The sequence below is a fragment of the Oncorhynchus mykiss genome, chromosome 2, assembly GCF_013265735.2.
Source record: "Oncorhynchus mykiss isolate Arlee chromosome 2, USDA_OmykA_1.1, whole genome shotgun sequence".
NCBI lineage: Eukaryota > Metazoa > Chordata > Actinopteri > Salmoniformes > Salmonidae > Oncorhynchus > Oncorhynchus mykiss.
Window position 1 is genome coordinate 70,182,496 of NC_048566.1, and position 27,823 is coordinate 70,210,318.

Genomic DNA, 27,823 nt, shown 5'->3' on the forward strand with positions numbered 1-27,823 from the left:
TCAGTTTAACTTTTTTATTGAATATATCATTAAATTGTGTGTGTATATATATATATATTCAACGTCAGACTTCATATCTTCAATATAATTAGCAAGTCAAAAACCAGAGAGTGATTTCCAAATTCCCCACAGTACTGTATGTCTGTGTATTTTTACTGTAGGTTACAAATCAAACTAGTGGAGACACTTGATTGGAAATATACTACACTTATATTAAAACTCACAAATGAATCAGTGTCATCATTGTTTGATCTGAGGTGAATGCTGCTGTATGGGGCTCTGAGGTGACCAGCAGGTTAGTGGCTTATAGCCATGTGTACTTTCAGAAGCCAATTCAGACCTTTAACTTTAAATTAAATTAGCTTCTGGAGTTAAGTCATACTAAGTAGTAAGAATTTGAACCAAAAAAATGAAGGTCCTAAATTGGAGCCACTGAACAGCTGGGTAAACCTACCTCTGTCTACAATATCCCAAACTGAAATGACAAATGTGCTGTGAATACCTGAGTTCTGAATGAAAGAAACCAGAGTATCTTGCTTGGTAACGACAAAGCATGCCAACATGAACTTCTTTGATATGATGAACATCTTTAAAACACTGTGTAGGGAATTGAAATCCACTCAAAAACAAAAACGGAATTAGATTTTTTTTCCTTCCAAGATGAGCACAACAAACTGACTAAATAAAACCTAGAACATGACTAGATAAACAGAATAATAATGAATTCTTTAAATAGAGTCACACATTTTGTATTTGATAATACTAAATTAAAAATAAACTTTCCTGTCATGTTCTACTCATTCCCCTGTCCATCTGCTTCTGCCAAATGGCAAGCGACACACAAATTCAAACACATGCTTTCCTCAGTCATCTGGCAACCCATTGGAAAGACCTCTTCTTAGTCCTGAACATTGCCTTAGGAATGAAATAAACATTTTTGGAACTGCTGTATTGTAATCTATGCAACACTATTACTGTACTCCAAACAGTAACCCTACAATCCAACTTGACGCTAACAGCATGGGCCATGTGTAGTCAAAAACATTCTTAAAAAGTTCCTTATAGGTAAAACAGTGCATTGATGTGGTGCTATAAGGGGAGGGAAGTAAGTATGTGTGTGTCTGTCCAGACTCACCTGGACTGGGGCTAGTGCAAAAAGTTGTCTACTCTGGCGAAGGAACAGGACCCTGAGCGGACCCTGGCCATGAGCTGGACACACTCTGTGGCCTGACCCAGAGCAAGCATCAGAGGGGGCTGCTTAGGCAAGTTCTGAGACTCTGAGGGGCAAAAGACAACATCGGGGTGTGTACATTAGCTAATAAAGCATGTGTGAGTCAAACATGTACATGGGAAAATGTGCAGTGTGTATTCATTAGAAGAGAGTTAACATACACACTACCAAGCTTATTACTTGTGTGGTGCTGGGAGTTACTGCCCCCCCCCAAATATTGTAGAAAAAGAAAAATAGCTTGTGTGAGTGAAAGTTATTTTTATCGGACTACTCATGACATTATGTACTGTGTGTGAAACTTAGCCTTACCCAAGATGGCGCTGTTAAGAGCAGAGCAGATATTCTCTCTCTGCATTGGGTCTAGCTGTTGCCCCACTGGGCAGTTCCAGGGATCCGAATATGCTAATAAACTGAAGGCATCCTGTGATAAAAGAGAGAGAGAAAGGGATAGGGAGATAGAAAACAGCAGGACCAGTAAAAGCCCATTAAGGACTATGATTTGGAAGCAGTATAATGGTCTGTCTTACACAGAGGGAACATCAGACACTTTCAGTGGCTCTACCTTAATTGTTAGAGAACAATACTAGGGACAGACTTTCCAATGGTCATATACAAGTAGTAGTGTGTAAACTGCAGTATAACCATAAACCAAACCTTCCCCATTCGGTGGTTGACAATTATACAATTCGTAAGTCACAGGCTGTGTTTACACAAGCAGTCCAATTCTGATATTTTTTTCACTTCATCAGATCAGCTCTGGAAAATATCTGATGTGATTGGTCAAAAGACCAATTAGTGGAAAATAAATACTAGAATTGGACTGCCTGTGTGAACGCCGCCAGTGTCAAACAGTGTGCCAGTCTTCTACTGTGTGAATCCCCCCCCCACCGGTACCTGCAGCATCTTCTTGTGTGTGACGTTCTTGCCGTATTCACGGCACAGCTGCTCGTTGAGGCCCTGCAGTTCACGGCCAAACTGGATCATCCTCTCTGTGGCTGCTTGGTTCCCTCCACACAGCTGTCTGGAGGCACAGCTATCCTCTACCAGGACACACACAGCCACAAGAGTCAAAGCGCAGCCACGGACAGAGTGCATTTGACACTTCACATAATAACACACTCACTGTGGTCACTAAAGATCCCATGGCAATTATCGTAAGAGTAGGGGTGTTAACCCCAGTGTCCTGGCTAAATTCCCAATCTGGCCCTCATACCATCACAGCCACCTAATCATCCCCATTTTACAATTGTCTCATTCATCTGCCCTCCTCTCCCCTGTAACTATTCCCCAGGTCGTTGTTCTAAATGAAAGTGTTCTCAGTCAACTTTCATTTAGCAACCTTGACGACACAAACATCTGCCTGACTGGATTATGTTTGAGCTCAATTTAGAAACACACATCCCCAGATATCCAGCCAGCCAGAAAGGAAAAACGGAGAAAAGCAGACACACAGTGACAGTCAGAGAGAGGGAGAGAAAGAATGACAGAGAGATAGACAAAAGTGACCAAGAAAACATTGTGTTCGTGACATTGACACCTGGGACAAGGTGTGTGCGCCTGACAATCAAAACAGTAAGCGCATGTGTGTGCGCACGTGTCAAGTGTCTGTACCTGCCACTCCGTTACCCAGGCTGATGTCCTGAGCCTGCAGGATTTCCTGGTGCTTGTAAGTGCCATTCATGATCCGAGCAGAGGGGTTCTCTGCCACCCCGTTAGTGTAGTGCTCAGCCTCGATCTCCATCTCACTGTCACTGCAGAGGAGACAAACACAGGGACAGGTTCAGTCATCTGTCATAATATCGCAGATGGTCTGCTTTTCTCCCACTCCAGTTAAAAACACAACGCTAAAAAACAATAAACACATAGACCCTTGCCTTGCCACACACCTGGTCTCCTCCTGGTTGCTGGTGCCACTGTGAGGCTGGGACTTGGTGGAGTCAGTGGAGTTGGACTCAGAGTAATTGACAGAGGAAGGGGAGGAAGAAGAGGAGGAGGAGGCAGAGCTGACGCCTGGATACTTGTTGTGGCTCTTGTTCTTGTTGGGAGGGGTGACCCCGTTACTGCATGTGGGGCTGTCTGCTCCTGGAGATGACAGAGAGCCAGGGTGAAACAGACACATTCAATAGATAGACAATACTCTCGCTTATCTCCTTTGTGTTTTTAACACACTGGGCAGATGGATAGGCAAGTGTGAAGGTGTGTTTCCCTTACCTGCACTGTGCAGATTGGGGTTAGTGGCTCCATGTCGGGGGCTCAGGCTGGGGGAGCCAGGGTAGCTGTCCTGGGACTTGGGGGAGCGGATACTAAAGCATCGTACCTCACTGTCTGTACCGTTCACCATCTCCACAAACTGCCGACACCTGGGCGATACGGGCAACCATGAATCTGTCTGACATCTAGTCTACAATCTGCTACAATGTCTGACATGCTTTGTCCTGGAATACATTGTACCATCTGATATTAAACCTTTCATTCTGCTTAACTGTCAAATATCACTTGCTTGAACAAAAACAGTCTGAATGAAAACTGTCAACCATAATTACTGCAAAACTTCAGTTGCTTTCAGAAGTCAGCAAAGGTGGGGCTGTATAAGATCATGTCTTTGTGCCCTGAAATGTGTAAATGTGTCAGGAACAAGTCAGACTGGTTACAGAGTATGAGTATCTGGCTTTATGGATACATGTCACTATGACAGGATGAATGTCAAACAGATCAGCGCCTGTTCTGTTCTGCTCACTCGTCTTCCATGACAAAATGGAGCAACAGGCATGACCAATCAAATCAGGAGTTCCCTCGGCGGCAACAACTGTGACCTTGTGCTTACCCTGCCCCCTCCCCTCCTCCCTCTCTGTGTAACTGCTACAACAAGCCCCTCTCTTCCTCTATAAGAGAGCCATAAAAAATGGCCACCTAGCAGTGGGTCTGCATCTCCAAATGTCTCTTAGCAGACCACAGTATTTATTAATGTAATCTAATGTCTTTGTGCCATAAACACACAGCTGGGCAGCAGGCCAGAGCTTTACTGACAAAATGCTCCAGCAGCTTAAATAAGCCTTACAATTCCAATACTTCTTAAATGTAACCTTTAGATTAACACTCCCATAAGAGTCCCATAGTTGGTTCAAGGCTGCTCACTTCAACATGAAGAGTAGATTGGGGTTGTGTTCTAGAAGTCCAGGGTACAGCTGCTGTGTGGCTTCGATGGCCTCTCCAACACGCCCTGCCAATACCAGCTTCTGTATTCCTGTGAGTAGAAAGAAGAATATTATCATTCAAAACTGATTGAATGTATGACTGAGTAAATGTATGACTCTGATTGGTCCTCAGTGTTTCTGTGGTAATGTGAGTGTGGAGCCTGTGTGTGGTTCTCACTCTGCCGGTTCTTTATGGAGGTCTGGTCCTCCTGGATCAAGGTCTCTGTGGCCCTGGCGAAGGCTGTGGCCGTAGCACAGTACCCATGATGCACCAGGTAGGTGGATACCATACTGGAAGAATCAAAGACATGGTTTAGCCTTACAGTAGTAGAGAAAGACACAGTAGTCTGTTAGGGTGAAAAGTGTCATGTCGATAAGGATCCCTTACTTCTGCAGCACTGCCTGCCACTCCCCCAGTCTCTCGCCGATAGGGAAGCGGGCGATCATGCCATGGATCTTAGCCCTCCATTCACTCATATAGTCCTCAATGTCAAACACAAAGGGCTGCTGGCCAAAGTTAGCATCCACAATCTCTCCAGGAGTCTGCAGGCCCACTGTGGGGTACAGGTTTGGCTGTGGGTAGAGGGTAAGGTGTGAACACAGGTATATACAATGTTAGCTTTGCACACCTTGGCAAGCGCACAATTCCCAATCTGGCCATAATAGGAAGAACTTGCCTTTAATTTTGATAATTTGATCAAATCAAACTATTTGTCACATGCGCCAAATAAACTGGTGTAGACCTTATCGTGAAATGCTTACTTACAAGCCCTTAACCAACAATGTAGTTCATGAAAAAGTTAAGTATTTACCAAATAAACTGAAGTAAAAAATAAAAAGTAACACAATAAAATAACAATAACGAGGCAATATACGGGGTACCGAGTCAATGTGCAGGGGTACAGGTTAGTCGAGGTCATTTGTACATGTCGGTAGGTGGGGCGGACGGGCTGGGGGTCAATGTAAATAGTCCGGGTGGCCATTTGATTAATTGCTCTGCAGTCTTATGGCTTTGGGGTAGAAGCTGTTAAGGAACCTTTTGGTCCTAGACTTAGCGCACTGGTACCTCTTGCTGTGCGGTTGCAGAGACAACAGTATATGATTTGGGTGACTGGAGTCTCTGACATTTTTTTTGGCTTTCCTCAGACACCGCCTAGAATATAGGTCCTGGATGGCAGGAAGCTTAGCCCCAGTGATGTACTGGGCCGTACGCACTATACTTTGTAGCGCCTTACGGTCAGATGCCGAGCAGTTGCCATACCAGGCGGTGATGCAACCGGTCAGGATGCTCTCGATGATGCAGCTGTACAATTTTTGGGAGTATCTGGGGACCCATGCCAAAACTTTTCAGTCTCCTGAGGGGGAAAAGATGTTGTCGTGCAAGCGTTACAACTCTTGGTATGTTTGGACCATGATAGTTCGTTGGTGATGTGGACACCAAGGAACTTATAACTCTTGACCCGCTCCACTAGAGCCCCGTTGATGTTAATGTGGACTAGTAGGGCCCGCCTTTTCCTGTTGTCCACGATTAGCTCTTTGGTCTTGCTCACATTGAGGGAGAGGTTGTTGTCCTGGAACCACACTGCCTGGTCTGTGACCTCCTCCCTATAGGCTGTCTCAATGTTGTCGGTAATCACACTGTTGTGTCGTCAGCAAACTTAATGATAGTGTTGGAGTCGTGTTTGGCCACGCAGTCGTGGGTGAAAAGGGAGTACATGAGGGGACTGAGCATGCACCCCTGCGGGGCCCCAATGTTGAGAATCAGCGTGGCAGACGTGTTGTCGCCTACTCTTACCACCTGGGGGCATCCCGTCAGGAAGTCCAGAATCCAGTTGCAAAGGGAGGTGTTTAGTCCCAGGGTCCTTAGCTTAGTGATGAGCTTTGTGGGCACTATGGTGTTGAATGCTGAGCTGTAGTCAATGAACAGCATTCTCACATAGGTGTTTATTTTGTCCAGGTGAGAAAGGACAGTGTGGAGTGCGATTGAGATTGCGTCATCTGTGGATCTGTTGGGGCTGGAGGTTTACTCACTCGCCTACGAATTCTCAGAAGGCAGCCCGACCTCCACTCCCTTTATCTCCGTCTTTTCTTCACGCAAATAACAGGGATTTGGGCCCGCTCCCTAGAAAGCAGTATATCCTCCGCGTCGGACTCGTTAAAGAAAAAATCCTCATTTAGTTTGAGGTGAGTAATCGCTGTTCTGATGTCCAGAAGTTCTTGTCAGTCATAAGAGACGGTAACAGCAACATTATGTACAAAATAAGTACAAAAATAATTTAAACAATGTGAAAAAACGAACAAAATAGCACAGTTGGTTCGGAGCCAGTAAAACAGCAGCCACCCCCTCCGATGACATTGGCATGGCAACCCTGAATAATATAGGACATTCATATCATCATCATCATCATTAATGGAAGGAGCAAAACTACCGCTACTGAATTACCCTAATTTAAAGATAACAGTCATGCTATTCAAAATAATATTCAAGGCTACTACACATACTATTAAAATGGCACCAGTAAAGAATGTCAGATGAGGAAGTCAAAGAAACAGTATAGAGTACTATACATGGGTTTTCAACTGGGGGTCCCTGCAGGGGTTCCGCAACAATATAAAAATATGTTTTTATGAATATCGCTAGCAACAATCAAATCAAATGTATTTATAAAGCCCTCATTACATCAGCCGATATCTTAAAGTGCTATACAGAAACCCAGCCTAAAACCCAGAAAAGCAAGCAATGCAGGTGTAGAAGCACAACAATAGAATAAACATGTTTTGAATTACATATCTACAGTAGAAAATAGGAGAATATCTTATTTCCAATTATATGAACTTTGTTTCTCAATTCCTAATATTGAGCAAATTCCACTCATTTGGAGCTAACTACACTCACTGGAGTATCTGACATAGGCATTGAGAAAGCACCAGTAAACAGGTTACCAGTGCAGCAGGTGTTGCTGGCTGCTGGTAAGCTTTCTTGACTTGGACATTCAACACATTACTAACCTTTGTTTAACCAGTTAAACAGCTGCTCATAGCAAAAATAAGTTTGGAGTTACCTTTCTAGCTAACAGGCTGAGTTTACACCTCTTACAATTATAATTGGACGTAAAATAAATAGTTTGCTAACGTATGATGCGGTCCCTGGGTTGCCGGTTTGACTGGGAGGGGGTCCCTGGGCAAAATTGGATTAAGACCCCTGCTATACAATATACCACACATGTAAAACAACAGAAGTCCTTGACATTGAATAAAATATGTCCACATTTCAGTATAATACTCACAGGGAGGTCTGTAAATGCTACACCTGAAGAACAAACAGAGAGAAACAAATGTTAATGGAGTGGAAGATATTAAAAATGTTAGAATTTACAATCAAGTAAAGAGAATGGTATACATCGCCTGGGAACATATCAAAATGTGTGAAGGATAGTGCATTTTCATATAACAGTTAACTTGGATGTTTATTTCCCTGCACTGTTGTTGTGCAGTTCTCACCTAGACTGATGCCATTCTTGGTGTAGAAACAGGTGTTGTTAATTAGGTTCACACAGCAACCAATCACATCGCCAGTGGTGAAGGTTGGGCCATATGGTTGGCCAGTCCCTGAAGAGCAGAAGGAGTGTCCATCGTCACCGTGGTAACCATACGAGTGCTTGTCCCAACCTGGGATAGGAGACAAAGGCAGAAGTGATGAAAGGAAATCTAGACCTATGGTACATGAATATTACACATTAACAACATGGTGGAAACAAATCGAGAAACTCAACACTTCCATAAGCTTACAACTACAGGTAATTATTCTCATCTGACATCTAGCTAGATGAATATGCATCAGTTAATGGTTAGGGCAGTGCCACTCATACAGAGAGGAGAAGGAGTGAGATGGGTGAGCCAGCGGTGTGATGGAGCAATAATATCCCCATAAAAGACAGTGACACGGGAGGAGCTGAGCCTGACAAATGGTCTCTTTCATTTGGATATCCCCACTTGTGTCCTGTGTAGCATGTGCAATACTCTGGGTGGCCAGCGAGAGGCATCAGTCTCTGAATAGAAGCACTGACCGATGAGTCATACTCAAAACAGAGCCTTACGTGTGTGCATGGTATCAATAGGGACAGGGAAGGAGAGTAGACTGCATGGGCAGAGGGAGCTCTGTATGGAGAGATCTTCAGTGCATGTGTTTGTGTGGGGGGGTGTACTGTGTCGGCTCGTGTGTGTCTGCAGAATGTATATTGTCGGCTCAATCAGGGTCTGTCACCAACCAAAAAGAGAAAGTGGCGCAGAGAAAGTAGGTCGTGTGTGAACTGTGAGGTATTAGATTAATCTGCGGAGCAGCGCCGACAGGGATATTACTCCTAAAGCTGGGCTCAGTGTTCCCTACATGCTAATGAAATGGGCAGGGCTCCACTATGGGATCAGACACACAGAGGTCAACAAGGAATTTACAACTATTACAGCCAGGACCTGAACAACCACCTACACAAATGTACAAAAGTCTGTTGGCATATATTGTACTAGAAACCCAGTAACAAAATAAATATTCATAAACAATGTTCATACAACTAAACTCTCCAACACAACAGCGCACCCCATTTCCACCATATTCCAACCATTGTGTAACACAGATACATTTGAAGCAATCAGAGCAGGGTGTGAATGAATAGCAGTTGAAATCAGCAAGAGCATGTAGAATTGGCTGGATGAGTCCAAAGCATTCCAAAGGCCTCAGGCGCCATGGAGAACCCAATAGGCAGGTGACACAGGAAGGGGTCATACAATTGGTCAGCGCAGCTTGGAGGAATGATCTCATTGGCAGGGAATCGCATCAGTGGACAAGAGGAAACATAGCTCCCATGGGCCTAGGTCAGAAATATACCCACCCTCCTGTGTCACAGCAGCCACTAACAGTCAGTGATCTCTTCTTGTGTGTGAGATAGTGTGTGTGCCTGCATAGGTGTGGGGGGGAAAGGGCGAGAGAGTACATGATGGACTAAAGCAAGAATGTATTCTCTACATGCACTTTATGCTCATCCCCCATTGCCTGTTCTTAAGTTTCACCTTTGCATCTTTTATTTTCAGTTTTGTACACCAGCTTCAAAACAGCAGAAAATACTATATTTTTAGTTATGGAAAATAAATTTCAGCGGTTTAGACGGTACAATGATTCTCAACACCAGTGGTCCCGTACCCCTTCAAACATTCAACCTCCAGCTGAGTACCACCTCTAGCACCAGGGTCACCTGACTCAAATTGTGTTTTTTTGCCATAATTTTAAGCCTGCCACACACACACACACTATATGACACATTTATTAAACATAAGAATGAGTGTGAGTTGTCGTCACAACCCAGCTATTGGGAAATGACAAAGAGCTCTTACAGGACCAATAATAATGAATAATTTTGCCATCTTACAAAAATGTTTGATTTGTTAATCATAAATTGTGAATAACTTACCACAGATTAATTAGAAGGGTGTGCATGAAATGATGCACATAACTCTGCAATGTTGGGTTGTATTGGAGAGACTCAGTCTTAAAATCATTTATCACACACAGTCTGTGCCTGTATTTAGTTTTCATGCTAGTGAGGGCCGAGAATCCACTCTCACATAGGTACATGGTTGCAAAGAGCATCAGTGTCTTAACAGCACTACTTGCCAAGGGAGGATACTCTGAGCGCAGCTCAATCCAGAAATCTGACAGTGGATTCTGATTAAAGTCCATTTTCACAGAACTGCTTGTTGCAATTTCAATGTTCAGATATCGGTAAGTGGACTGGAGGCAGGGTATGAGAGGGATAACGAATCCAGTTATTTGTGTCGTCCATTTCGGAAAGTACTTCGCTATATCACATGACATTGTCCGTAAGCTTGCGTTCAATTGCACACAAAAAAATCATACAATGATGGAAAGTCCTGTGTGTTGTCCTTGTTAAACGCAGACAGAGAAGAGCCCCAACTTCTTAATCATAGCCTGAATTTTGTTCCGCACATTGAAAATAGTTGCGGAGAGTCCCTGTAATCCTAGATTCAGATCATGCAGGCGAGAAAAAACATCACCCAGATAGGCCAGTCGTGTGAGAAACTCGTCATCATGCAAGCGGTCAGACAAGTGAAAATGATGGTCAGTAAAGAAAACTTTAAGCTCGTCTCTCAATTAAAAAAAAAACACGTCAATACTTAGCCCCTTGATAACCAGCCCACTTCTGTATGTTGTAAAAGCGTTACATGGTCGCTGCCCATATCATTGCATAATGCATAACATACACGAGAGTTCAGGGGCCTTGCTTTAACAAAGTTAATCATTTTCACTGTAGTGTCCAAAACGTCTTTCAAGGTGTCAGGCATTCCCTTGGCAGCAAGAGCCTCTCAGTGGATACTGCAGTGTTCCCAAGTGACATCGGGAGAAAGTGTTTGAAAGCGTGTTAACAATCCACTATGTTTCCCTGTCATGGCTTTTGAGCCATGAGTACAGATACACATCCTGACCACCAAAGGCCATTTGATGTCACAAAGCTGTCCAGTACTTTAACAATATCCTATCCTGTTGTCCTGGTTACCAGAAGAGGATGCATTCCATAAATGAACCCCCCCTCCCATAAACATAACAGACATATACCAGGAGCTGAGCCAGGCCCGCCACGTCTGTTGACTCAACCAGCTGTATGTATAATTCACTGGCTTGTATGCGAAACATTTCCTGCCATGTCACTGATACGTTGTGAAACAGTGTTGTTTGATGAAAGCATTGTCTGTATAGTTTTTTGGGCCTTTTCTCCCAGCATTGTTCCAGCCATATCCGAAGCAGCAAGAAGAATTAAGTGCAAATAGTCTGGGTTGCCAATTGATTAAATGTTCAGGAGTCTTATGGTTTGGAGGCAGAAGCTGTTTAGAAGCCTCTTGGACATAGACGAGGTGCGCCGGTACTGCTTGCCGTGCGGAAGCAGAGAGAACAGTCTATGATGGCTGGGGTCTTTGATAATTTTAGGGCCTTCCTCTGACACTGCCTGGTATAGAGGTCCTGGATGGCAGGAAGCTTGGCCCCGGTGATGTACTGGACCGTATGCACTACCCTCTGTTGTGCTTTGCGGTCAGAGGCCGAGCAGTTGCCATGCCAGGCAGTGATGCAACCAATGCTCTCGATGGTGCACCTGTATAACCTTTTTGAGGATCTGAGGACCCATGCCAAATCTTTTCAGTCACCTGAGGGGGAATAGGTTTTGTCATGCCCTCTTCACGACTGTCTTGGTGTTCTTGGATCATGTTAGTTTGTTGGTGTTGTGGACGCCAAGGAACTTGAAGCTCTCAACCTGCTCTACAACAGCCCCGTAGATGAGAATGGGAGCGTGCTCGGTCCTCCTTTTCCTGTAGTCCACAATCTCCTTTGTCTTGATCACATTGAGGGAGAGATTGTTGTCCTGGCACCACATGGTCAGGTCTCTGACCTCCTTCCTATAGGCTGTCTCATCGTTGTCGGTGATCAGGCCTACCACTGTTGTGTCATCAGCAAACTTAATGATGGTGTTGGAGTCGTGCTTGGCCATGCAGTCATGAGTGAACAGGGAGTACAGGAGGGGACTGAGCAAGCACCCGAGGGACCCCTGTGTTGAGGATCAGCGTGGCGGATGTGTTGTTACTTACCACCAGGGGGCGGTCTGTCAGGAAGTCCAGGATCCAGTTGCAGAGGGAGGTGTTAAGTCCCAAGGTCCTTAGCTTAGTGATGAGCTTTGAGGGCACTATGGTGTTGAACGCTGAGCTGTAGTCAATGAATAGCATTCTCACATTGGTGTTCCTTTTGTCCAGGTGGGAAAGGGCAGTGTGGAGTGCAATAGAGACGGCATCATCTGTGGATCTGTTGGTGCGGTATGCAAATTGGAGTGGGTCTACGGTTTCTGGGGCAATGGTATTGATGTGAGCCATGACAAGCCTTTCAAAGCATTTCAAGGCTACAGACGTGAGTGCTACGGGTCAGTAGCCATTTAGGCAGGTTACCTTAGTGTTCTTGGGCAAAGGGACAATGGTGGTCTGCTTAAAAGATGTTGGTATTACAGACTCGGACAGGGAGAGGTTGAAAATGTCAGTGAAGACACCTGCCAGTTGGTCAGCGCATGCTCAGAGTACACAAGGCCCTGCGGCCTTGTGAATGTTGACTTGTTTGAAGGTCTTACTCCCATCGGCTGCAGAGAGCGTGATCACACAGTCGTCCGGAACAGCTGATGCTCTCATGAATGTTTCCAGTGTTACTTGCCTCGAAGTGGGCATAGAAGTTATTTAGCTCGTCTTGGTAGGCTTGTGTTACTGGGCAGCTCTCGGTTGTGCTTCCCTTTGTAGTCTGTAATAGTTTGCAAAAGCTCTGCCACATCCGACAAGCGTCGGAGCCAGTATAGTACAATTCGTATTGATGCTTTGCCTGCTTGACGGTTCGTCAGAGTACATAGCAGGATTTCTTATAAGATTTTGGGTTAGAGTCCTGCTCCTTGAAAGCGGCAGCTCTTCCCTTCAGCTCAGAGCGAATGTTGCCAGGCTTCTGGTTGGGGTATATACGTACGGTCACTGTGGGGATGACGTACTCGATGCACTTATTGATAAAGCCAGAGATTGATGTGGTGTACTACTCAATGCCATTAGGAAGAATCCCGGAACATATTACAGTCTATGCTAGCAAAACAATAGTTTAGCATTTGCTTAATCTGACCACTTAAAAAAAAAAATATATATATATATTTTACCCCCTTTTCTCCCCAAGTTCGTGGTTTTGTTAGTAGTAATTGTTAGTAGTTACTATCTTGTCTCATCGCTACAACTCCCGTACGGGCTCGGGAGAGACAAAGGTCGAAAGCCATGCGTCCTCCGAAACACAACCCAACCAAGCCGCACTACTTCTTAACACAGTGCGCAGCCGCACCAATGTGTCAGAGGAAACACCGTGCACCTGGCGACCTGGTTAGCGTGCACTGCGCCCGGCCGGCCACAGGAGTCACTAGTGCGCGATGAGACAAAGATATCCCTACCGGCCAAACCCTCCCTAACCCGGACGACGCTATGCCAATTGTGTGTCGCCCCACGGACCTCCCGGTCACGGCTGGCTGCGACAGAGCCTGTGCGCGAACCCAGAGTCTCTGGTGGCACAGCTAGCACTGCGATGCAGTGCCCTAGACCACTGCGCCACCCGGGAGGCCTCTGACCACTTTTTTTATAGACCAAGTCGCGGTTAATGTGATTGGATGTTTAATTTTATTTTTGGCAGTGAAACGAGACTACTCAGGCAAGAAAGAAAAAAAAACTCACCCAAATGTATCGCCCCGTTGGAAAACGTGAATCACATTTCTATTTGGACTAACCCTGGGGGTACGCGCACCCCAGTTTGGGAATAGCCGCTCTACACTATACTTGCTTGCTTGTTTTATCAAACTGAAATTAGACAAACTATTATAATTTTAGCAACCAGGAAATGAGGGAGCGATTTCTGCATAGTGCACCTTTAACTGGTGATGAAATGAAAAGTGTTTGATTAACTATTTACTGCTGAGCAGTGGGCCAAGCCAGGATGCAGATGGCCCTGTATTCATACACTGATACTGCTCTGTACTCTCCGTGTTTGGTGGCACACACTCATCTACTAGCCTGTTTGGTTACATCCAATCTCATCAGGCCCTGGCATGAGAGTGTCTCTGCTTGGATGGCTTCATTCACTGAACCAGAAGTGCTGCAGACTAAACAATTTGATCTATATTTGAATTATTCTACAATGGGCTAAACATAACTGTATTGTGGAATATATGATTGAGGAAAATACTGCATTGAGAATGAAATGGCCTTGAGAGGATTACTAAATGAACAACCATTACAACTGTATTTCTCCCTTCCTCTTCAATGAATGTGAGCCGTCCTGTCTGTGGCAGCTCCACTTTCACCTGACCTTCATACAGGTCAGACAAAGGTATTGGGTGGTATTTTGCATGTTAAATGTCATCTCTCATTACTAAAGTCTCTGCGCAAACAAGTCCAGGCATGTTCTGTAACAGTGACATTAAATCTCGATCCATCCATTCCAGGTACTCCAGACTTTAATTCATAAATTAAAAAAAAAAAAAATCACGGCCGGTTGTGATACAGCCTGAATTCGAACCAGGGTGTCTGTAGTGACGCCTCAAGCACTGAGATGCAGTGCCTAAGACCGTTGCACCACTAGGGAGCACTGACAATACATCTGGAAACAAATCTGGATATAGATTTTGTAGATGAACAATGTCTGAGTTGTGATAATAAAAACACAGGTTTAGTTGTCCACAATCTATTACAGCCGAACAAGCAAACCTTACACTACTCCTTGTCCTTCAATACTTAACCAATCAAGCAAAGATTATGGGCAGGGTTCTAGCTGTGAACCCTATGACCTCCAAAACCCACACTCATCCTACAATCTAAAAATTCCAGTCTGCCACCGCCTTCCCTCGTACTCACCAGGCAGTCTGTTCATGTTGACTCCCTGGGCAGACAGACCAATCCCCATGTACCTGGAGACAACAGGAGATCAAAGGTCAGTGACAACATCATCAGTTTAGACAACATGAGTCAGTCTGATGAGTCAATAGCTGCTGATAAATCCTTTCAGTCCCCAAATTGCCTTCAGTTATTTACTGCTCTCTTTAGTTTCTTTACACGCCATTTTCAATAGCTAACATTGGTAAACAAACCACAAGGTTAAAATAAAAAAGGTGGGAGGTCAGAACAGTACCAAGTATCAGCAAACCCTTACCCATCCCTGCCCTTGCTGACAATCTTCACTTCAAAGTAGTAGATCCCACAGGCGGCTGGTATGGGATGAGTGGCACGCACAGACGCGGCATCCTTGTGATTCTTCCCATGACCTACAAAAGGAGCAAAACTTTGTGTTACAGTCAGTATAGTACACCACACAAACAACCCACTGCTCTGTCAACCTGGAAAGGTCAATGTCAAGAGTGCATTAATCTAACCAGAAAAAAATTGCTTTAAATGGCTTCTCTCCCCAAGGACCCTGAAAACCCTCATACTGTACGTATTACTAAACCCTTTAAAAACTCAACCATATCCCTGTCAATCCTACCTCAATTTACAATCATATGTCATGCAAATTCATACTCAAATTCTATGACAAGAAATCTGATAGCTCTTCAAAAGTTCCTTTCATAGGAGTATACATTCATGCTTAAAGAGTTGCAATTTGCAGAAATCACTGCCATTTCCTGGTTGCTAAAATAATAGTTAGTCTAATTTCAGTTTGTGACAAAACAAGCAAGAGTCACTGTGTCATCTAAACCGCTGTGAAATATATTTTCAATAACCAAAAATATTGTATTTTTCAGCTGTTTGAAGCTGGTGTACAAACCCGAAAGTAAAAGAACAAAAATGAAATGGTAGGCATAGAAACAGCACACATAGAACAGATCCACCGCTTTTAAGACCTGCTGTCAAAGCGATTAACAGATCTATAACTCAGATTTCTAAGTGAATTTGGTCATGTTGCCACAAAGTTAGATTGCAGCTGCAAGGTCATTTCCATGAGCACCAACATGTGAAGTTCATAGGAGCATGTCAAATGAAAGCTAATAGTATATATACACATACATACATACATACATACCAATTTTTTTAATTAAGGCATATACTGTGGGGCAAAAAAGTATTTAGTCAGCCACCAATTGTGCATGTTCTCCCACTTAAAAATATGAGAGGCCTGTAATTTATCATAGGTACACTTCAACTATGACAGACAAAATGAGAAAAAAAATCCAGAAGATCACATTGTAGGATTTTTAATGAATTTATTTGCAAATTATGGTGGGAAATAAGTATTTGGTCAATAACAAAAGTTTCTCAATACTTTGTTATATACCCTTTGTTGGCAATGACAGAGGTCAAATGTTTTCTGTAAGTCTTCACAAGGTTTTCACACACTGTTGCTGGTATTTTGGCCCATTCCTCCATGCAGATCTCCTCTAGACAGTGATGTTTTGGGGCTGTTGCTGGGCAACACGGACTTTCAACTCCCTCCAAAGATTTTCTATGGGGTTGAGATCTGGAGACTGGCTAGGTCACTCCAGGACCTTGAAATGCTTCTTACGAAGCCACTCCTTCGTTGCCCGGGCGGTGTGTTAGGGATCATTGTCATGCTGAAAGACCCAGCCACGTTTCATCTTCAATGCCCTTGCTGATGGAATGACGTTTTCACTCAAAATCTCACGATACTTGGCCCCATTCATTCTTTCCTTTACACGGATCAGTCGTCCTGGTTCCTTTGCAGAAAAACAGCCCCAAAGCATGACGTTTCCACCCCCATGCTTCACAGTAGGTATGGTGTTCTTTGGATGCAACTCAGCATTCTTTGTCCTCCAAACTCGACGAGTTAAGTTTTTACCAAAAAGTTATATTTTGGTTTCATCTGACCATATGACATTCTCCCAATCTTCTTCTGGATCATCCAAATGCTCTCTAGCAAACTTCAGACAGGCCTGGACATGTACTGGCTTAAGCAGGGGGACACGTCTGGCACTGCATGATTTGAGTCCCTGGCGGCGTAGTGTGTTACTGATGGTAGGCTTTGTTACTTTGGTCCCAGCTCTCTGCAGGTCATTCACTAGGTCCCCCCGTGTGGTTCTGGGATTTTTGCTCACCGTTCTTGTGATCATTTTGGCCCCACGGGGTGAGATCTTGCGTGGAGCCCCAGATCGAGGGAGATTATCAGTGATCTTGTATGTCTTCCATATCCTAATAATTGCTCCCACAGTTGATTTCTTCAAACCAAGCTGCTTACCTATTGCAGATTCAGTCTTCCCAGCCTGGTGCAGGTCTACAATTTAGTTTATGGTGTCCTTTGACAGCTCTTTGGTCTTGGCCATAGTGGAGTTTGGAGTGTGACTGTTTGAGGTTGTGGACAGGTGTCTTTTATACTGATAACAAGTTCAAACAGGTGCCATTAATACAGGTAACGAGTGGAGGACAGAGGAGCCTCTTAAAGAAGAAGTTACAGGTCTGTGAGAGCCAGAAATCTTCCTTGTTTGTAGGTGACCAAATACTTATTTTCCACCATAATTTGCAAATAAATTCATAAAAAATCCTACAATGTGATTTTCTGGATTTTTTTTCTCATTTTGTCTGTCATAGTTGAAGTGTACCTATGATGAAAATTACAGGCCTCGCTCATCTTTTTAAGTGGGAGAACATGCACAATTGGTGGCTGACTAAATACTTTTTTGCCCCACTGTACATTTTCTACCCTAAATGTATGTGTGTGTTGGAGTGTCAGTGTAGTATGTGTGAGGGTGTGCATAGAGCCAGTGCAATGGAATCAGTGCAAAACAATTAAGAAAATTCAATAATAAAAAGGAGGTCAATGTAAATTGTCCGGGTAGACATTTGATTAACTGTTCAGCACTCTTATGGCTTGGGGGTAGAAGCTGTTCAGGTGCCTATTGGTCAGACTTGGCTCTCCAGTAGCACTTGGGTGGCTGGAGTCTGACAATTTTTAGGGCCTTCCTCTGACACTGCCTGGTATTGAGGTCCTGTATGGCAGGGAGTTCAGCCCCAGTGATGTACTGGGCCGTATGCACTACCCTATGTAGCGCCTTGCAGTCGGGTGCCGTGTGTTACATACTAATATAACCCTCCTTGCTGGTCGATGTAGGGCTGGGCGTTATTCCGTATTTTACGATATAATGGTATGGATGCCTGCAACGGTTTGGTATTTGGTTTGTTAAATGTGATACGTGGTGTGTAACAGGGGACCCTGTAATCTTTGGCTACATTTAATGATTTATTTTAGCTACTTCATGTAGCTAACATTATTCATGCTTCGCCTATTCCTCTTTGATTTAGAAGATACTGTTGCACAAACAACATGTTGATTTAGGTCTACACAATCACTGGAATTATCAGGCTGTATAGCTAAATAAATTCTCTGACTCAGTACATTAATTAGCTAGCTAGCGATTAGCATCAGCGGCTAACAAGATTTAGGCCAACTTGCTAAAGACAAATCAGCTGTTTGCAGATGTAAGAAACAACCTAATAGTGTAATTCTAGAACGCTAGTGGATTTATATTAAGTAGGAAAGTGAAAACAGCATTGTTGTCATCAACATTGTTGCATGTGCTGCATTGTGTTTCATCTGCATTGTCAATGCAGCACATGCAACAAGTGTCTTTTGGTCAAGCAACAACAAATGCGCTCCTTGACTGACAGAGTCATCTCCCTCTCCATGCTGCTTTCCACACAGACCTCGCCCCACCTCCTGTCAGTCAAGGAGCGCATTTGTTGTTGCTTGACCACAAGACACTTGTTGCACTTTTCCAGATGATTACATGACCCATCACATTAACCAAGTGTGTCTGATGGGGATTATGGCTATCTATTGTATAATAATGCTAAAATATTTGTATCTGGAATTTGTCTTTCAGCATCAGTAGAACACACCAGACTCTCCTCCACCAGTCATACAAGAAGAATTGTCAAATGTCTCCCATCAAAAATAGAGTTGGCCCATGCAAGCACTTGTTCAGAGTGAGCGGTCGGTCCACCAGAGGATGGTTGCTGACTGCAAGACCACCTGTCAAGAACCTGCAGTTGTCTCTGGGGGCCCCTACTGAACCAGAAAGCAAAGACATCAGGATGCATTACAGCTTTGATTTTGTTCAACAGGTAAGCAATATGTCCTCCTTTATACTGATTAAGGACATAGATGGATAGATACACACATGAAGCAGGCAAATGCCTATGACTGAGCTGTGTAAAGACAGACTGACAGGGGTGAGACAATTAATTTTAATTTATATGAATGTTATTTTGTTGTTTGCAGGTGCACTATCCTTCCGACCCTATGCAGCCAGGTCCCATCTACTTTTAAACTCCTCGCAAGTGTGGCTTGTTTGGTGTCTGCTATGAAGGAACACAAGTCAACTACTTGATTGATGAAGGCATGTCATCCAGCAAAGACAGCAGCACAGTCAAAAACTCATTTTTCAACCACTTTAAGATAAGTAATTTTTCCAACAATTGTTCACAGACAGATTATTTCACTGTATCACAATTCCAGTTGGTCAGAAGTTTATATACACTAAGTTGACTGTGCCTTTAAACAGCTTGGAAAATTCCAGAAAATTATGTCATGGCTTTAGAAGCTTCTGATTGACTCAAATGACATGATTTGAGTCAATTGGAGGTGTACCTGTGGATGTATTTCAAGGCCTGCCTTCAAACTCAGTGCCTCTTTGCTTGACATCAAGGGAAAATCAAAAGAAATCAGCCAGAACCTCAGAAAACAATTGTAGACCTCCACAAGTCTGGTTCATCCTTGGGAACAACTTCCAAATGCCTGAAGGTACCAAGTTATCTGTACAAACAATAGTACGCAAGTTTCAGCAACATGGGACAACGCAGCCGTCATATCGCTCAGAAAGGAGACGCAATCGGTCTTCTAGAGATGAACGTACTGTGGTGCGAAAAGTGAAAATCAATCCGAGAGCAGCAGCAAAGGACCTTGTGAAGATGCTGGAGGAATCAGGTACAAAAGTATCTGTATCCACAGTAAAACAAGTCCTATATCGACATAACCTGAAAGGCCGCTCAGCAAGCAGGAAGCCACTGCTCCAAAACCGCCATAAAAAAGCCAGACTATGGTTTGCAACTACACATGGGGACAAATATCGTACTTTTTGGAAAATGTCCTCTGGTCTGATGAAACAAAAATAGAACTGTTTGGCCATAATGACCATCGTTATGTTTGGAGGAAAAAGCTGGAGGCTTGCAAGCCGAAGAACACCATCCCAACCATGAAGCACGGTGGTGGCAGCATCATGTTCTGGGGGTACTTTGCTGCAGGAGGCACTGGTGCACTTCACAAAATAGATGGCACCACGAGGAAAGAAAATTATGTGGATATATTGAAGCAACATCTCAAGACATTAGTCAGGAAGTTAAAGCTTGGTAGCAAATGGGTCTTCCAAATGGACAATGACTCCAAGCATACTTCCGAAGTTGTGGCAAAATCTCTGAAGGACAACAAAGACAAGGTATTGGAGTGGCCATCACAAAGCCCTGACCTCAATCCTATAGAACATTTGTGGACAGAACTGAAAAATTGTGTGCGAGCAAGGAGGCCTACAAACCTGACTCAGTTACACCAGCTCTGTCAGGAGGACTGGGCCAAAATTCACCCAACTTATTGTGGGAAGCTTGTGGAAGGGTACCCAAAACGTTTGACCCAAGTTAAACAATTTTAAAGGCAATGCTACCAAATACACTCAATTAGTATGTACATTTCTGACCCACTGGGAATGTGGTGAAATAAATAAAAGCTGAAATCAATCACTCTATTATTCTGACATTTCACATTCTTACAATAAAGTGGTGATCCTAAATGACCCAAGACAGGGAATTTTTACTCTGATTAAATGTCAGGAATTGTGAAAAACTGAGTTCAAAGGTGTAAGTAAGGCTAAGGTGTATGAAAACTTCCGACTTCAACTGTAACTACCTCATCTATCACTGGTATCATTGATATTGTTTTTGTACATTCTGTATATTATTTGGTTCTTTCGCTACTTGGTATTGACACCTATTTTTTTTTCCATTATATTGATATTTCTACTATGCCCGTAACCATTTTGCAGTACCAAATTAGACAAGAGTGTCATCAAATATTTTTATCTGGACACTTTGTTTACCTGGAATGTTTCCTTCTTGTAGGCTACTACTTTTACCAATTAGTCTTAATCTTTACTACACCACTCCCTGTTTAACACATGACTTCACGTGTGAATTCTTAAAGAGATAGGTGGGGCTGGCGTAAGAGGGTGTGAACAACGCTGAATGGGTGTAGACAAATTAGAGCTCTCCAGTAGGTGTACCAAAACATTCGGGGGCTATTTTCTCAAAAGTGGGGATACAAGTTTATCAACTTTCAAAGCAGAATTACTTTCCCATTGCTCCTCACATGCAGTGTATGACATACCATTTTGTAGCTCTGCGTCTCTGCTTTCATCCAATGTAAAAAACACAATTTCAAATGTTGCTACATAAGACTGAATCAAGGCGGTCAGTCACAGTTGATACGTTTCCTGTTTGTTATAGACAGGCCATGTGTAGCCAATGTGATTTATACGATACTTAATTTTATCTGGATATTTTCTTTGCAGGCTGCAAAGTTTTTATTTGTTGGCTTTATGTAACCTATTTTTTTTTACATAGTTGGCAATGGCAAAAAGTTACTTTAGGATTGTATCATTTTAATTTAGATAGAATTTTGATTACCCACATGACAATGATTGAGATATGAAGACGTTATTTTAAATTAAATGAAACTGTTTCACGGAAATGTGAAAATATGAAAACCACAACTGGCACGAAGATTGGTAGAAATGGTAAGATAGACCGCTGCGCCAATTGGGAGGCCCTAAAGCACATCATTTGAGTGATAGAGGCGTCGCTACAGATCCAGGTTCGATCACGGGCTGTGTCGCATGGAGACGGCGCACAATTGGCCCAGCGTTGTCTGGGTCAGGCGAGGGTTTGGCCGACTGGAATGTCCTTGTCCCATCATGCTCTAGTGACTCCTTGTGGCGCCGGGCGTATGCACGCTGACTTCGGTCGCCAGCTGTACAGTGTTTCCTCCAACACATTGGTGCGGCTGGCTTCCGGGTTAAGCGAGCAATGTGCCAAGAAGCAGTGCAGCTTGGCGGGGGCGTGTTTCGGGGGACGCATTGCTCTCAACCTTCGCCTCTCCTGAGTCTGTACGGGAGTTGCAGCGATGGGACAAGACCACCTACCACTTGGATATTACAAAATTGGGGAGAAAAAGGTGGTAAAGAATACCCCACAAATATAGCAAATAAATGTTAAGATAAATATGCATTTCACATGAGAAATGTTGCAGACTCCTCGTGTAGCCTATTACTGCAACTTCATGAGAGTAATGGCAGAATCTGCGAAAGCCAGCAGGAGCAGGAAAAGGGTTGGGCCAGGTTTGTGTTTTTTCTTATGGTTATCTAGATCTCAGGTGCCCTCGAGGCATTTGTCTTATTTCATGAAACCATAAGCATCAAGCATCAGACATTCTCAACGAGAAACATTGAAGATCCCGAAGAACACAGTGGCCATCATTTTTAAATGGAAGAAGATTGGAACCACCAAGAGTCTTGCTAAAGCTGGCCGCCCGGGGGAGAAGAGCCTTGGTCAGGGAGGTGACCAAGAACCCAATGGTCACCCTGACAGAGCTCCAGAGTTCCTCTGTGGAGATGGGAAAACCTTCCAGAAGGACAACCATCTCTGTAGCACTCCACCAATCAGGCTTTTATGGTAGAGTGGCCAGACAGAAACCATTCCTCAGTAAAAAGCATATGACAGCCCGCTTGGAGTTTGCCAAAAGGCACCTGAAGACTCTTAGACCATAAGAAACAAGATTCTATGGTCTGATGTAACCAAGATTGAACTCTTTGGCCAGCATTCCAAGCATCACGTCTGGATCAAACCTGGCACCATCCCTATGGTGAAGCATGGTGGAGGCAGCATCATGCTGTGGGGATATTTTTCAGCGGCAGGGACAGTCAGGATCGAGGGAAAGATGAACAGAGAAAAGTATAGAGAGATCCTTGATGAAAACCTGCTCCAGAGCCCTCAAGACCTCAGACTGGGGTGAAGGTTTACCTTCCAACAGGAAAACGACCATAAGCACACAGCCAAGACAATGCAGGAGTGGCTTCGGGACAAGTCTCAATGTCATTGAATGGCCCAGCCAGAGCCCGGACATGAACCCGATCGAACATCTCTGGAGAGACCTGAAAATAGCTGTGCAGCGATGCTCCCGTTCCATCTTGACAGAGATTGAGAGGATGTGAGATATTCCCAAAATACAGGTGTGCCCAAGTAGACTCGAGGCTGTAATCACTGCGAAAGGTGCTTCAACAAAGTACTGAGTAAACGGTCTGAATTACTTCTGTAATAGCAATATTTCAGTTATTTTTTTGCAAACATTTCTATAAACATGTTTTTGCTTTGTCATTATGGGGTATTTTGTGTAGATTGATTAGTAAAAATTGATATTTAATACATTTTTGAATAAGGCTCTAACGTAACAAAATGTAGGAAAAGGGAAGGGGTATGTATACACTGTATGTAAGTGGTACTGTACCTCTCCTCTGTACTGTGTCCCTGTCAGTAAAGCACAGCCATGTTCATGATCATATTGTACAAATCCACTAATCAACCAGTCATGCTTTGCCACAGTCATTATGACTAATAGAGAAGCAGTGTACTTATTATCACCTTTGATTTCATCAGCAACATTAATCACTTCTATTTTCAGCCCTCTCCTTTCTGTAACCAAAGCCCAGCAGGCCCCTCTATGACCGTACAAACAGCCATAATAAATACAACACATGAACACACTTGTGCCTATAAATACCTCCAGCTAACACCACCACCTCAACATACAGCACTCAGAGCTACATAGTCCTGGGAGTGAGACTCTCTCGCTGTCTCTGTCAATCACACACACACAATTATTTAGAGGCCAAATGTTGTTTAACATCCACATAAGCCTAAGTAGTTGATTAACAATGTGTTATTAGAGCATAATGTAGGCATACTCAAATGTTGCTATTAACGTGCACCATTTTATGCTGTGTAAACAACATGTCTGGTTATAGAGCAAATTGTTGACCATATTGTGGGGCGTTCTTACTCCACTGTGTTTTTACTAGTTAGATTTTTTTTTTTTTTAACTGCTCATGGATTCTCTCTTTCTAAGTCCCCAGTCCAGAGTCAAAGGATCTCCCTCATGGTCAAGTCAGTGGTCAAAACAAGAATGTAGTGCAGTACTACCCACGACAGAAGACAATAAATAGACAAGAAGGAAACAGAAAAAAACTAAAGAAAATGAGAGGAAAAGCATGAGGGAGAAACATTAGCAAACGCTGCATCACAGCTTCACACAGAGACTGGGGGAAACCAACACACAATCTGGTGATGTCACCTCTGACTGAACATGCATGATTTCAGCCCTCTTCTTCAGACGACAGAAAACCCTCTCTATGGGCAAACATTACAAATCAGCTTAAAGGAATCGCAGGGCATGCTTAAAGTCAGCCATATGTCCTACAGGCTATATAATTACACAATAACACTATACAACCTTTAGGCATAAAATAGAAAACTTGCAGAAATCTATACAGGCTAAATCACACAAAAAAAAGCAAGTACAAAGACCAATAATTTACAATGGGTGACTATGGTACACAAATCCAAATCCTATACCACCACTTCATAAAACACACTGATGAATCAGACAATACTGTAGCTTAGGCTATGTTCAACAGGTAAGCTGATGCCCTTTTCTAAAAAAAACAAAAAAAACAATGATGAGCACAGGACGTAAGATCATCATCAATAGAAATTAGGAAACAACGTTGTAGCTAAAGATGGCCCTCCTTTCATTAACAATTAAGGTCAGGGATAGAGGGCCTACACAACTAAAATGTCAGAGAGGAAAAAGGCCTTAAAAATACATGCCAGTTTGAAAAACAAGAATTTTAAATGTCAATAGTCTAGGCTGAAGATAGACATTATTATTACTCAGGCCTAATCATAGGGCCTTATGGGCCAGATGGCAAATGTTTGCATTTAGCCAGGCAGCCCAATTCGGATCATTTTTCCGCTAATTTGTCTTTTGACAAATCAGATCAGTTCTGAAAAAGCTCTGACGTGAAAAGATCTGATGTGATTGGTCAAAATACCAATTAGTGGAACAAAGATCAGAATTGGGCTGCCTGTCTAAACGTAGCCTAACAGGACTATACAAGCCTTAACAGTCTCCACAGCATTGTCTTATGTCAAATTATGCCTGTACTGAGGTTGATGGACAAGGGTCACGTAGGAGCGACACCACCTGACATAAGACAAGGTCTCCTCAGTATAGCTCAGGGCCTTACATGAATCAGTGGAACTTATACTGTGCAGGCCTTGCAGACATGCAACTCTTTAATATCTCTAGGCTTGAGATATAGGCAATCCTGAGATATCTCACACCTCCAGCTCCACCATGTATAATCAACAGTACCAAGGCCAAAAGGGAAACTGGCACACTGGTCAAAATAGCATAAAAAAGAAACAGGAACTGACAACACAGTGGCTTCTGTGATTTTAGAGGGAGTAACAAGCCTATAACTTTAAATTACAGACTAGACCTAATGCTGTATTCATGCTTGCTGACAATTATGATTACTAAATGTAAAAAATATGATCACAAAAAAAGACATCCTCAAAATGTCCCCCATCTGACTGCACTGTAAGTCCCTCAATCGACCAACCATGTAACACAGCCTAAATAACAAACACGCAGCTTTTGAGCCACCATCAACTAATGGGATTATGCAATTATCAGTCACAAATTATCATGAAATCCTTGTCAACCTTCAACTCCAGACAACAATTGACCAAAGCAGTGTACTTAGGCCTGAATCCAGCACTACCACCGCAGCCACCTAATGTTAAGAGAATTGTATAGCTAGCCTATTATTTCTGTAGATTCAAGTGTATGTTAATACCAGGACCTTACACTGACCAGGGCCTTGGTCTGTCTATTAATGAGGTGTGATTTTTGTTTTCCTGATCTTGTGTTAAGCACAGACTATGGTCCTATAATGACTCAATCATAGCACTGTTGTGCGATTAGACTTGACAGTTGACTAAACATGTAGCATGTTTCTCTTTCTATGATTACACAACACACATTATAGCATGATGATTTCTAGATGGATAGCTGTCAATTCCTACTTTTGATTTTCTGCAGAACACTTAAATAACTATCTGAACCAATTGTATTTATACACCCGGGCTACTGTCTGCACACCAACAAGTTGTTTGTGGTAATAAAAAAATATATATCGCTAAACTACCTGCATAAATCTCTGTGCAGGTCTTTATACACAACAAATGCGATGAGGTCTCCTCCCATGTCGCAACTGGAAGTGTAGCTGCTGGCTGGGTTGAAATGGTAGAGGATTTTGTTATTTTCAGTACATGAAGATCTCTATGGAATCCTTAGCTGTGCTCAGTAGTTGGATCCAGAATGTATAATGATTTAGAATAATAGTCCAGCCACAGAACGACTTCATGAACTGGCAAGCCAACAGAGCACAATGTTTCCCTGTTCTAAATTGGTGCTTATTTTATCACAAAATACAAACACATTCTAACGTCTAGTCATGTCAACTGTATGAAGACTTGCTTTTAGCCAGCTAGAACCAGAGGAAGAGACGATAGCAGCTACATAGCTAAGTAAGCTAACGTCAGAGTTCAGTTTTAGCTAGCTAACATTAACGTTAGTAGCTACATTTTATATTGTTAGTTACTCATATATACAAATAAAACAATGGTGCATTTCGATAGTACTAGTTAGCTAATGTTTGCGTGCTATTATTTAGCTAGTTACTGCATTGGCTAACAGCGATGGCGTGCAATTAGCATTGGCTTGGATAACGTTGCTAGCGAACTAGCTGTGCGTCGCTTGTTATTGCTAGGTACCTAGCTACAAATTGTGGCATAGTAGTTAGCTGTCACAATTTATAGTTAGGTTAATATTTCGATTATGATCAAATGTAAGCGGTAGCTAGCCAACTTGTAAAGACACAATTAACTGTAAACAAAGAGACCGTTTGAGTTGAACGTAAGTCAAAGAAACGGATATGCTTGTCATGGTTAGTGAGTTCACTGTCAACCATTTGGGCAATGGGCATTCCGCTCTGCTATTGTGAAACAAAGCAAAGAGGGACCGAGAGGCAGCTCAAACTAGATCAGGGAGATTGTATACACATAATAGCATAGAGACACGACGCTGAACCTCCGGAGAGTCTATCGTAAATAACATATTCGAGACATCTAGGTACTAAATGTTATACCAGTTGTCACTTCTGTATAACTTTACCTTTGTAATGCACCCGCAGATTGTTCTGTGAGAGCCCGATGTAGCTGTATTTATCCTTGGGGCTCCATGATCGGGGTAAGGGGGTCTCATCCTCATTTACGGCCGGGTAGAGCCGCTTCAATCGTTCATTTAGCTCGGCTTCTTGGTAATTAAAAGCAGGATCCCCCAACAGCAGGCTCCCCGCTCCAAGCTCTGCCATCTTCGGCTTGAAATGTTTTATTTTTTATTGTCTTCTACTAGCTATGTCAATGCGTTGATACAGGGGGAGAGTGAGATAGACAGTGGTGTGATATCCCTGACTAACCAACGCTCTCGAGTAGGACTGACAGTGACGTGTGGGTACTGTAGTTGAATACAGGGCTATTCGCTCGAAAGATTTTCAGAATCGACTACAGAAGACCCGCTCCGAACCCCTCTTTGGTCATTTTTTCAGTT

General features: G+C 43.2%; 1 protein-coding gene across 2 annotated transcripts; it reads right to left on the minus strand.

Annotated features, from left to right (window-relative positions):
• LOC110495034 (ran-binding protein 10) lies at window positions 1-27,817 on the minus strand. 2 transcript variants are annotated; one of them, XM_021570394.2, is made up of 15 exons: window positions 27,389-27,817; window positions 15,191-15,302; window positions 14,896-14,948; window positions 7,927-8,094; window positions 7,713-7,735; window positions 4,814-4,998; window positions 4,604-4,716; window positions 4,367-4,475; window positions 3,443-3,591; window positions 3,118-3,313; window positions 2,843-2,982; window positions 2,126-2,271; window positions 1,541-1,652; window positions 1,136-1,277; window positions 1-915 (listed from the first exon to the last, which is right to left on the minus strand). In XM_021570394.2, the coding sequence occupies exons 1-14, from the start codon at window positions 27,585-27,587 to the stop codon at window positions 1,147-1,149; spliced, it is 1,836 nt and encodes a 611-aa protein (XP_021426069.2). In that variant the 5' UTR covers window positions 27,588-27,817; the 3' UTR covers window positions 1-915; window positions 1,136-1,146. The 2 variants fall into 2 exon arrangements, with proteins under 2 accessions (XP_021426069.2, XP_021426061.2); XM_021570386.2 differs by having other exon boundaries at window positions 3,106-3,313.
• Between the last annotated feature and the right edge of the window lie 6 nt (window positions 27,818-27,823).